At 43.2% G+C, this 12,748-nt stretch overlaps 1 protein-coding gene across 1 annotated transcript; it reads left to right on the top strand.

The window, feature by feature from the left end:
• The first annotated feature begins 826 nt into the window (after window positions 1-826).
• Window positions 827-12,306, top strand: KLHL32 (kelch like family member 32). The gene is made up of 4 exons (XM_010707567.3): window positions 827-1,700; window positions 4,171-4,363; window positions 6,980-7,074; window positions 8,793-12,306. The coding sequence occupies exons 1-4, from the start codon at window positions 1,680-1,682 to the stop codon at window positions 8,952-8,954; spliced, it is 471 nt and encodes a 156-aa protein (XP_010705869.1). The 5' UTR covers window positions 827-1,679; the 3' UTR covers window positions 8,955-12,306.
• The last annotated feature ends 442 nt before the right edge of the window (window positions 12,307-12,748 follow it).

Here is a 12,748-nt window from a genome sequence, read left to right as displayed (position 1 = left end):
TTTTTTTTCTTTTTTTTTTTTCTGAAAGTATGTATTATTTTTGGTACCATTTAAACTTTTTATTCCTTATCCTATTTTTTAAGAGATATATTAATCTTATGCCCTTTCCCAACTGCCTGGAGTATTTTTAAAAGAATAGTTCAAGAGGACATTATAGACTTGTTAAATTTGAATTTTGGCAGAAAATTTTAAACTTTTGCTATAGCACTTCAAAGTTAGGAGGAACTCGAGTTTGAAAATTGATGCAGATATAAGATGGCATATTTAATGACAGATGTATCTATAGAAACCTGTTAAGATGCAGATTATCCCCCTGGGGAGGGGAGATCAAAACTGCCAATCTATAAAATATACTTGTTAGGGGAAGGCATGGAATCTATCTCTGCGAGCACTTTGATTGCAGGGGACAGTGTAGCAGCATGTGGCATCATAACCTAAGAGCAGACAAATCAGCTTGATGACTTTCAAAGCCAAGAATACTGCTGGAGGCAAGGGTACTCCAGTCTAGAAGAAATTAAAACATATAGAGACTGTTATTAATTCCAGATCTATTTTTGTGTAGTCAAATCTGTATGCAAATCCTTAGCATCTCATTTTGGCAGATTAATCTAAAAGTGAAGAGCGGTATGTGAAGGGAATGTAATGATAAAACACCACAGATGAGCAATATTGCAGGGAAGAAATGTAAGCTATGTACTCGATACGAGGGGCTCTTTGTGAGGAGAGGAAAATAATTTTGCTCTTTTGCTTATTTCATTATTTTATAAGGAAGCAGCCCCATTCTTCTTCTTCCTCCACATTTTTCCCTCCACATGGAGGTGTGCTTTCAGAAGAAGAGACCCAGCATTGTGTTTCTGCTGTACCTCCTGTACGCTGGCATTCTGGAGGCAACCATCCAAGCAACTATGGATTTTATTTTTTCAACACACTAAGTGACATCCCGTTTTTAAACACTGGGAGTGAAAATAGCTTTGTAAAGGTATCAAATTTCAGGCATTAGGAAATATTATTTTGTGGTTGTGGCTGACGGCCACTAACAAAGGCTGCACAACAGCATGGAGGCAGGCAACACTGTGAGATCAGCAACTGTTGCTTTCCAAAGCACGTTCTTGTGTGTAACCTACAGATGGGGGATGGGTGCTGTGAGACACAGAATGGAAAGGCTATGTGTTATCTTCCAAAAGTACTGCATCAGGTGAAGTTGGGCTCTGACAAAATGAGGATTCCTAAGCGTGGAGGCACACTAAGACCAGGTGAGGACGTGTCCCTAGTCCCTATTCTGGATTTTCCTGAGGTGCTGAGGTATACCTTTTTTTCTGTAGATTATTGAGAAGTTCATATGCCAGATGGTTAGTATTGTTTCTGATCACTGTGGAGGAACCTCCTAACGTAAGACTGTGACAAAGACAGAAGATGTTTGCTCCGCGGTACAGAATATATGTGGTAAATGTAGAATTTCCTTCAAAGATACATGGAATACAGTTGCAGTTGACAAAGGTGAAGTGGCATGTAACTGTGGGGGTATGCAATGTAATCCTGTCAGCAAATGGACCCTACATTTGGTTGTTGTACTGTACCTCATCTTGGTCCTGGTTTTGCCTATGTGAAAAAAATATGTAACCTGTATAAACTCTTTCATAGGAGGAGTAACAAATACTGCACAGTATCAAAACAGGCTCATGGTCTATGATCCCAAGCAGGTGGGTATCTGTGTTGTATGCGCTTCTCTCCTATCTTTTGTTTAAAACAGGTCTCTTGCCAAATGCATGTTGTTATTTCTTAAGTTTAAAATGCTGTCCATTTGAGTTGCTGGTGTTTTAAATTCACTTTGCACTGATGTGTATTTAACAGAGTAATGGACAACCTGACTGATTTTTATACTTTTGATGCCCATATATTTCAGAAACATTTTAGATTAAATGCTTAGAATCTTAGAATAAATGTATTTTAAGCTCCTCTACTTACCAGTATTTATTTTGCTTGTTCATTTGTTTGTAATCTAGCAGCCCTGAGCAGCATGTACTTAAAGCCAGTGTCACAAGGCTGTTTCTTATCTTTCACATTTTAGCTTTCAATTACATACACACAAGCTTTTTGTTTTCTCCATACTTTCAGAACTGCACTACCTGTCTGTGCCTTATTCTGCTGACTGCAAGGATGCCTATCATTTCATTACCCAACTACCTAAAATGTCTTTTAGGGATTATTTCATACATTATGTATTTGTTTTGATTAGGTTAGCATGGCTATGGACCATTTCAGGGTGTTAGGGCATGGTTATGCCCTCTCACTATTATTAGGAAATAGAAGTTATAAGCTTGCAATCAGAGTTGCACAGCCTGGTTTATTCCTGCACAAGAAGGTGTTGACTTCTCTGATTACAGGGTAGGGCCCTTGGTTGCTGTCTGTGGGTCCAAATTCTGCCAAGACACACATTGCTGTGGCTCCTGCTGGCTTTTAAGGTATACTACAAATGGGTGCTGAAGCAGAAAGCAGACTCTGACAGAGCTACCTCATCCTTTGAGGTACATTCAGATCATTGACTGCACACGTGCAAATTCTACCCCAATGCTTGCATTAGTAGTCCAACGGCACACTGTAATTGCAGGCAGCAGTCTTGTTTTGCTCGTGAATGGGACACTCATTTAGCTCCTGTCTCTCTGTCGCATGTCCTTTGCTGTGGCTCCTCCTGCTGTGGTGTTGGAAGTTGCACCCCAAAATATCAGTGGCAACTCAAGTGCATGGTGCTGGTTGCGAGAAGCCCAGCCTGACGTATAAAGAGTTAAGGAGAAAGTGTGTGTTTGCCTCCTTCAAATGAGGCCTGCTTCATGTTTGTACACACATGCTCTTTTTAAAAATTCTGCTGGCATATTGTTTACGGTGGGTACTGGAAACCATCACATCTGCTTGCATCTCGCACAGAATCTCAATAACTCCATCATTCAGCGCTCGTGCTCGCTTCTGCGCGAGGCCTTTGTGGCAAGTCGATAATGCCTGCCATCTGCCACAGAGCACACAGCTACCTGCCAGCAAGCCGGCCGGGGTGACCTCTGCTTCCCCACCACTGATTAGCATGCACACACTGCCTTATTAGAAATGACCCCGCCAGGCCCCTCGCTTTCGTTGCCTTTGCAGCGTGCAGCGGCTCACCTGGCAGGCACCGCAGTGGAGGAACCTGAAGATATAATCAGGGGATGCAGGCAGGCTTTGCAAAGCAGATGGTGCCTATAGTCTCGTGTTAAGAGACTGGACTACTAATGCAAGCATTAATGCCTAATACTCAACTGTTACACATTGAAATGTATAGCTATATATTGCAGAGGTTAAAAGGCTGTGTTATTAGAGACTCTTGAGCTACCACAAGCACTAGCACGTGTAACACAAAGAATTTCCTCACAGATTTTAACTTCCTCCTTGTAGATAAATTAATCTTGTCGATTGCCAGGTTGTTTGCTTCTGTAAGCATAGTAGAAGCAATTGCTTTCCTGCATTTAAAATGCTGTGCTGTAATTGCTCTTCTTTTGTGTCCTCCCTCCACCCCACACATAGTAGAGTTCCTGAATTCTACTATTTCCTCCTGAATAGAAGGAAAAATATGCAAAAGGATTTTACTTTGTGAGTGCCTGCAAATAAAGGGTTAGCGTTAAACCAAGTGCACAAATCATTTAAGAAAATCCTTTAGGAAATTATTTTTCCCTGTTGCTTCACTCCCCAAGGATAAGACCAAATAAGCTTCCGAATAATGAAAGGTAGAGGAATCTCTCTTCTCTCTCAGAGCTGGTTGGTACAAATATGTTAGTACTGTATACAAAGGAATTTTCTAATAATCTTGGTTAAGGAAGATTTGCTACTGAATTCTGCAGGAAAAGAAAAAAAAACCAACAACACAGACTTTGAAGCCTCATGAGCTAAACAGGAAAACGGAGCAAGAAATAGCCTCATATTAATAAATTTAAATGTGAGAACTGTAAACCACATGTTGAAAGTCTGTTATAGCAAGTGGATGTTGTAACCAACATGCATACTTACCATATGGATAACACAAGTATATAGACCTTGAATCTCTAGCCATGGGTGAGGAGAACACCAGTAAATGCAGATGTCATTGTATTGCTAATAGAGGTATGACTTCAAGCAGTGCTGAGGCAAGTTCTGTCTTTTCCTTTGCAGAATAAGTGGTTAAGCCGTAGCCCAATGCTGCAGAGGAGAGTGTATCACTCCATGGCTGCTGTCCAAAGGAAACTCTATGTGTTAGGTGGGAATGACCTGGACTACAACAATGATCGGATCCTGGTTCGGCACATAGACTCCTACAGCATTGATGCTGACCAGTGGACACGTTGCAGCTTCAACATGTTGACAGGCAAGTGTACAAAAAGGAGAAAAATTGCTATTGTTAAATTAAAACATAAGTCCTTTGCCCTTTTCATGCCTTTGGTATGTGGAACTCCGCAATTTCACCACAGCTGCCTCTAGCTTAGGGGTCATTGTTGAGACACGAGAGTTTTGATTACTGTCCTGGCATTCATTGTTTAAGAAAACATTTGTTTTAGAATATTGCAGGCTATATTTTTAAGAAGATGCATATAATTAATCATGAAAGCAAAAATACTTTGTTATATTATTACCAGTACTTATTTTTGATTCTCTAGAAGCATGCATGCACTGATGGATTTAGTTCCATGTTTGGTGTGTACAATAGGCAGATGCATCTCTACCATATCGTCATTTTTATCTCTTTCTGCTGGCACACTAGATCAAGGCTTACACTGAAATCCATTAACTGTCATTTATTTCCAAACATCTTCATCTTTATACGTTTCCAGAAAGGAGATGTCTTTGTTGGAAGTCTATCAAATCAAGGATGCATTGAGTAGCTTAGATAGCTGTGTCATCTGCAGAGTTTCTCATTATGGTCATTAGGTGAAACTGTTCCAGTTTCAACTCCCAATGCACTGCAACTCTAGGTCCCTGCCATACCATCCACCAACTGTCACCACTGCCTGATGTGACTCCCAGATGTACTACCACTTGGATCCCTGGTAGAGGCAGGCAAGTGACACATTCTCAGAGTATTCTCAGCACCAACATTATCTTGCCAGAAGAGAAGGGAGGCTGTAGTGAGCTGGGGGTGGCCTCTTCTCTCGTGTAACTGATGATAGGACGAGAGGGAATGGCTTCAAGTTGCACCAGAAGAAATTCAGGCTGGATGTTAGGAAATACTACTTTTCTGAAGGAGTGGTTAGGCGCTGGAATGGGATGCCAGGGAGGGGTGGAGTCACCAACCCTGGAGGTGTTCAAGGAACGTTTAGATGTTGTGCTGAGAGATGTGGTTTAGTGAGAACTACTGTTGGACTGGATGATCTTGTATGTCTTTTCCAACCTTGGCGATTCTATCATTCCATGATGCATTTCCAGGAAAAGCTGACATTAATGTTGGGGTGTTCTCTTCTGCAGCAGACTTGGAGCTCCCTTAGTAACAGTTTTGTCTGTCAAAACGTTTCAGCACAGACTGCTATTGGAATCCTAGAAATGAGCCTTTCTCACTTTTCATAATCTTTCACTTCTGAGTTTTACCACTCAAAAGGATACAAAAGATTTAGGAAATTGACTAGAAGCTCAGGACAACTGGGAACAAGTCAGAGAAATAAATGCTTGAATGTCATGGTTTTATGTTTTTTTGTTTTTGGTTCTCAGTATTCCGCATCAAAACATCATGTAGTGTACTGGGAGTTAAAGTGTTAATGCTCCAATTCCAGGCACCTATCCCTATACATTACAGAAGTCATGGGATCTGGCCCTTCCGGGTGGGGCGGTCTCTTACTGCCTGGCAGTGGGTGCTGGAGGGTGCTTTCCTGGCACCCTAGGGATAGGTGCCTGGAATTGGAGCATTAACACTTTAACTCCCAGTACACTACATGATGTTTTGATGCGGAATACTGAGAACCAAAAACAAAAAAACATAAAACCATGACATTTGACAAATAAGATAGTCACATGGTGTCATTTTCCTTTTGACAGATTTAAAAGCTGTTATTGTGGATTTTTGTTCTTTAAGATATTGCATTGGGTTTGTTAATCTCTGCAATCTTCAGGATTGTTTGGTTTCTGAGTTACATCATCAGAGTCCTTCATGGACACTAGGGAAAGATGCTTGGATCAAAAAGGAAGAATTGCACGGTGTCAAACAGAACTAGTTTATCATATTCACATTGCTCTCTGTTTAATTGATTTCTACTATTTTGTGTTCATTTCCCTTCAAAATGACTACCTTTGAATAAGACTCCTGACTTATAACTGCAAAAGTCCTGGCACTGGAGGCACCCTTGCTCTGGAGCTGACCCCGTGCCACCAAATGCTGTGAGCCAGCAGCCTCTCCCCAGATGTGAGCAGGTGGCTTGTTCCCACAGTCCACACCTGAGCTTTTCTCTGTGATTTCACAACTGGCAGAAGGCGTTGCACCAAGTAGCGCAGATTGTAAAGCTTTATTTATACTTCAGAACTTTCAGATTAGTTAAGGAGATTGCTACTGTTGGAGTGAGTTTTCATAGCAACTCCTGCAGTTTTCCTTATTGTACCTGTGGCTGCAGTGGGGAAAGGGGTGAGTTCAGATCCTTCAGCATGTCTGTGTTAAATGGATGAATGCAATGGTAGCTGGTAGCAGGCAGGGAGCTCACCCATCACCTATGAAATACAAGTGCACAGAAACCACTGAAAAGGCAGCAGATGGTCCCCTGCCCAGCCCCACTGTGCATCTGTGACACGACTCATCTGTTGTATTGCTCCGGACGGCACCGTCCTGAGCTCCTGCGGACAACAGAGCACAGCCCTCATGTTTCACATCGATTGTTGCAACTTGTCAACTCTGAAACTCAAGTCACTGCCAAGTGCATTTGCATCTTACTGCAGAACTCCAGCACTCAGTGTTAAAAGGGTTAGTTAAACATTGGAAGTGTTTTCTATTCCTTTTTTCCTTTAGGTCAAAACGAGTCTGGAGTTGCGGTCCACAATGGCAGAATATATTTAGTTGGTGGCTATTCAATTTGGACAAATGAGCCTCTGGCATGTATCCAGGTGAGTGATTTAGGTTTCTTTTAAAGTCTTTTCCCATAATTTTGCAAGGAGATGTTTTGCACAGAGGTTATTCAAAAAGGAAATGCAGGTGAAGTGGAGAGATTAAGGATGTTTCTTAAGCAGCTCCGGAGCCTCTACAAACCTGAGAGGAAATGCAGATATTAAGAAATATTTCCGGGTTAGCAATTAAATATAATTATTCTAAGTAAGATATTCTAGGAAAACAGGGTTGAGGAATCTCTCCTTTAACAAGATTTGAGTATAACAGTGGGTATATTCTCAGGTTACACAGCAGAGTTCAAAAGTAAAAGAGATGCAGAAATGGACAGTGAGATGTGGGCTAACATGTTTTCAGCCATTTGTGTGATGTTATTCCTCTCCAAGCTGTCTTTCAGAAGAGCAGCCAGAGTTAATGTGTCGTTCTTTGGCAAAGTTCAGTAAGCCTGCAACCTGCCCTAGTGCTTACTGCTTCAAAGCTTGAATGGAAGTTTTGATCCCTGCTGTAGGCAGTAGATTGTTCAGTAAACTCTTTTGCTCTCTCATCTTGTGTAACAGCAGCTTACCTGCAGATCTGTGTCCTTCAGATGTTCCCATACAGAAATTAGGAGTTTTTATCTTCCTGCAGTCTTCTGAGTGAAGCCAATCTGCATCATGGCCATAGCTTTCTGTAACTGCCCAGCTGGTCACACAGGAACTCTTGGTTCCATCTCTGTTTCTGCACTTTTGCTGATAAGCAATATTTTCATTAGCTTCCAACTGAACATTTTAGAATTTAACCTTCAAGCTGTCCCATAAGGATGGAAGTTAGACCCAGCAGAAGGGAATGTATCAGATGTTGAGCTGCTGATCTTATAATGAATGCACACTAGCAGGAGTTTGTAAAGAGCAGAGCAAGATAAACAGTTAAAATCTTACTCTTCTGATATTGAGAGTTACTAGGACGTCGGATACCATATTTAAAAATTTTCCTTGGAAAACAACGCATGAATAGGTTTGAGGAACACTACTTGAAGTACAGTTCTCTGAATGGAGTAATGAGCAGCACAGTATCAAGGCAGTGGCCTTGCTTGTTTATAGTCAGTGGATAGTTTGCAGTTTTGCATCTGGGTTTAAATACTGCTTAGGGACAGGTGGTGATGAGCCTGAGAACTCACTTTTAAAATGGAAATTTGCCCATTTCCTTAAAATCGTGGTCATGAGCTGGAAACTTGCCTGACACAGTCCCAGCATTAATGGAAAAAGGAGAGTAAGGATGCTCTGGCAGAGCTGTTGGCACTGTGCCTGGCTTTCACCAATGAAATCAGCTCCTTTATCTTCAAATCCACAAAGTCTGAGTTTATTCTTGCCTTTGGAATAAAACCCATTTTTCTCCATACATCTTCATTGTCTTTAAGTCATTCATGTATTTAGTCTTTCCAGTTTCCCTTGCTCCAAGTTTACAAATGAATCATGCTTTGTGACAACTGCTCAGCATTTCAGTGCTCTGCTCGTGTGGCTGCACCACCAAATGTCACTGTCTGCTGTGAATTAGCTAAGCTAGGGTAAGAGTTGGGTGATAAGGACAGCAATAAATCAGCAGATCCCCAAGTGCAATCTAGAAGTGATCTGAAACGACATTTCTGCTGGAAATATTACTACACTTATGCATTCCGTGCCAGCAAATTTATTTCAGACTACTTTTGTGATCTCAGAAATGTTTTCTATGCTTTGCCCTGCAGGTGCTGGATGTCAGCAAGGAAGGGAAGGAAGAAGTTTTCTATGGGCCCACGCTACCGTTTGCTTCCAATGGGATAGCAGCATGCTTTCTTCCAGCTCCCTATTTCACGTGCCCCAACCTTCAGACCTTGCAAGTGCCTCACCATAGGATGGGCACGATGTGAGATGAGGAACATGCGCGTCATCAACAGTGGCATGTGGAGGGCGAAAATCAAACCCCCTGTACGGAAGGGGTCTTCGAATCTGCAAAAAGAATCCACCCCCATGGGCTGCTGCTTTACTGTCACACATTTGTCTTAATGTCGGACCACAATAGGCAGGAAGGAGGCTACAAAACCCTTGGTATCTCACCTCTGCCTCAGCTGCAGAGGTTATACATGAGAGCATTTTGCGTTTCTGGTAACTACTTGCTGCCTGTCTCTATATAGTTCCATTATGCAACTCATAAGGCATTGTGATGCTCCTGGCTCCTCCCTGGGCTGCTCTTCTTTGGAGTCTGCACTTTCTGTTGTTCACTAAGGGCACTTTCAAAGACAATAGGAAGTACTGTTTGTGTTGACAAAGATGGTATAATACTGTGGTAATTATGCAATTTACTTGATACCTTTGGCAAAAAGAATAACAAATGTGTTGACTTCCAATTCCAAACTCCATTGTTTACAGTTTCTCATTTAATTATATTTCATTTTAAATTTAAATACTGTGAAGCAGATTAAAACAAAAATAAAAACCAAACAAGCCCTATAGTGTCTGAAGAACACGTGAAAATTTGCAAAAGACAAAGAAGCTGAAGCTTCACAATTAAGTGCAAGTCTGAACCAAATATGTTTGTCTGAGAGTCTAAAAATCATGTGGGATGTCTTTTACCAAGGTCTACTATCAAATAAATGTTATCTTCAGTCACGTGATCAATTCTTCCTGACAGCTGCTGTCTTTTAATTGTGGAGAACAGTCTCTTTACCGTGTAATTAAAATATGCCACTTACTTAATATTTTTAATATTCAGTTTGTAAGGGGTCATCACATTTACAATTATCAACAAATGGTCTCATTTTGACCAACATATGGTCCCACAAATCACTGGTCTCCAGAGGCTAAACAGCTGTATAACAATGTCAATATTTGTTTATTCCTTGGGTTTTTATGGTGCATCTCCCTTCCATACTCAGGCATATGCCACTTCATAATAAATTCTCTAACCTATTATATTTTGGCTTCGCTTGGCTCCTGCAGACCCTGTCTCTTATTTTCATCTTTTTTTTTTTGCATATCTGACAGCAACTTTGATGTTTGTAAATATTAACCAAACATATGATTAAATCTTTATTTATGCTTCACGGGGACTATGCACTTTTCTGCTTTACCTGCTGATCTGTTCCCTGCTCCTGTGCTATCTGAGCAGACCTGTGCAATTCCTGCTGACATTCACAAAAACGCCAGCTGTGGAAGATGTCCCAGCAAGAGGCTGTGTGTGCTGGACAGGAATGGGTTGGCATTGCCTGGTGAGCAGCTCTTCCAGGCCAAACACATCTTTGAAGGGCCTGCTTAGCAGTACAGTGAGGTGAGTTCTATTGCTTTGTGCCATCTCAGTCTCCAGATGGGCAGGGTAGTCACAGCATGTCACCTTGCTTTTTCCAGTAGTTTTCAGGTTATAAAGTTTTGTTTGTTTGTTTTGTTGGGTTTTCTTAGCAGCTTTTCTTAGCATAGAGCTAAGCTCCTGCTGCATGGTTTGTACAGACAAAACCTTGAAAGGAGATTGCAGTGAAAGGGTCAGCCTATGCTTCCCAGTAACTAGTGACAGGGTGAGAGGTGATGGCCTCAAGTTGTGCCAGGGGAGGTTCAGGCTGGATGTTAGAAAGAATTTCTTCCCTAAAAGAGTGGCGAGGCAGTGGCACAGGCCACCCAGGGAGATGGTGAAGTCACGCTCCCTGGTGGTGCTCAAGAAACACGTGGATGTGGTGGAAACATGAGGGATGTGGTTACTGGGCATGGTGGGGGGAGTTGGGGGTTGAACTATGTGATTTGAGCGGTCTCTGAAAGCCTTAACGATTCTATGGGCTTCAATGGCCCAGGCCTTGTTTCCAGTCACACGTGTGGCCCCAGGCCTCCCCCGGAGGGTCCGTGCCAGGTGAGTGAGCAGCTTTCGCACTGTGCAGAGCCATCAGCGTGCTTCCAGACAACGATGCGGTGGTCATTCGGCCTGTCTAAACTCCACTGTGATGCTTTTATTCCTACCTAGGTCTTGTAGCCTCCCACAGCTGCAGCTCTGCACCACGTCTGAGCTGTTCTTCCTGGAGCTGAGCTGGGGTCACTGCCTCATGCAGTGCAGCGCGCTCAAGGGCTGTGAGGCGGGAGCGTGCGGCAGGAGGGTTGTTTGTCATGTTTGCTGTGCCCTTTAGACACTTTTACTGTTCTGGCTGTTATCACCAATTGTCTGCACTGGTGAATAGTGATTTTAAACAGCTGTGCAAGTGCACTGAATTAGTTAAGAGGAGCACATCCACAGAGCCTCAGGACAACACACATGCTCCTATTAGTGTCAGGATGCTGCTCTGGCTCTTAATCACCAGGCTCCAGTGATTACACAGAGGCCTTTCATTGCCATTCTGTGGCCAGGTTTTTGTGCCTTGCTTTCCTATCTGGGTCTTTCTGCTTTTGTTGCAGGACTACAGGAAGGTGCTGTGCTGCTTCCGATGTCAGAAAGAGCCACACAGCCCTCGCAAAGTGAGCAAGTGGGCTATGTGTCGCCAGGTGAGAAGCAAGAAGGGTGGCAGTGCAGGAGGCGGGTGGAGGCCAGGACAGCCCCATGTTACTGCAGCTCTGCAGGGTCCTGGCTGGCAAAGGCTACTCGAGGTCTCCAAGCCTGCCTGTCACTGTGCTACCTCTCTGCACAGTGTCACTGGCTTCTCAAACTGCACCAGCTACAAGTTCCTGTGCACAAGTGCCAGGACTACCTCTTCTACTCCCAGTTTTGTTTTTGGCAAACATAATCCTTTGAACCCAAGCACTCTCTCTGATCAGTGAGCAGTTTTGGTGTGTACCTCTGAGAAACCGTTCAGCTCAATGTTCCTTCAGAGCCTTGAGGATGCTTAGAATATCTCCATGCTGGATCATTCTGTTCCTGGAGTGAGACCGGCACGGTGTGAAAGCAGCTGCCAGCACCATTCACTTGGGCTCCCATCTGGGTTGTTGTGCAAGGGAACGGAGTAGCTTCCAGCCAGCGGGAACTGGAGGTATCTTTGCAACTGTGTAATGCAGCAGCATTGTGAACTGTTGAAACTGGATGCCAGTGCAGTTCTGGGCATTTTCTTACATTTACTGATTAAATCTGCTCCCAGGTGCAGGCAGGCTTTTGGGCCACGGAGTCTGGAGAGCTGTAAGGAAGCGCCTTTGCACTCTTACTTCTGATACCTTTCTTTGGGGGGGGGTTTGTTAGTTGACCAGATTGCCAAGAAGGCCAATGGCATCCTGGCTTGTATCAGAAATAGTGTTACTAGCAGGAGCAGAGAAGTGATCATCCCTCTGTACCCAGCACTGGTGAAGCTGCACCTTGAGTACTGTGTTCAGTTTGGGGCCCGTTACTACAAGAAAGACATGGAGGCCCTGGAGTGTGTTCACAGAAGGGCAATGAAGCGGTGAGTGGTCTGGAGCACAAGACTTATGGGGAACAGCTGTGGGAACTGGGATTGTTTAGTCTAGAGAAGGCTCAAGGGTGACCTTATTGCTCTCTACAACTGCTTGAGATTGTGGTGAGGTGGGGGTTGGCCTCTTCTGTGTAACTAGCAATAACACTAAAGAGAATGGCCTCAAGTTGCACCAGAGGAGGTTCGGGTTGGATATTAGGAAAAACTTCTTACAGAGAGTGATGAGGCACTGGTGTGGGCTGCCCAGGGAGGTGGTCGAGTCACCGTTCCTGGAGGTGAAGAACTGTGCAAGAACTGTGTGGATGTGGTTAGTG

The sequence above is a fragment of the Meleagris gallopavo genome, chromosome 2 (assembly GCF_000146605.3).
Source record: "Meleagris gallopavo isolate NT-WF06-2002-E0010 breed Aviagen turkey brand Nicholas breeding stock chromosome 2, Turkey_5.1, whole genome shotgun sequence".
Classification (NCBI taxonomy): Eukaryota; Metazoa; Chordata; class Aves; order Galliformes; family Phasianidae; genus Meleagris; species Meleagris gallopavo.
Note: the sequence above shows the minus strand (reverse complement) of the source record. Positions and strands in the feature narration are given on the sequence as shown.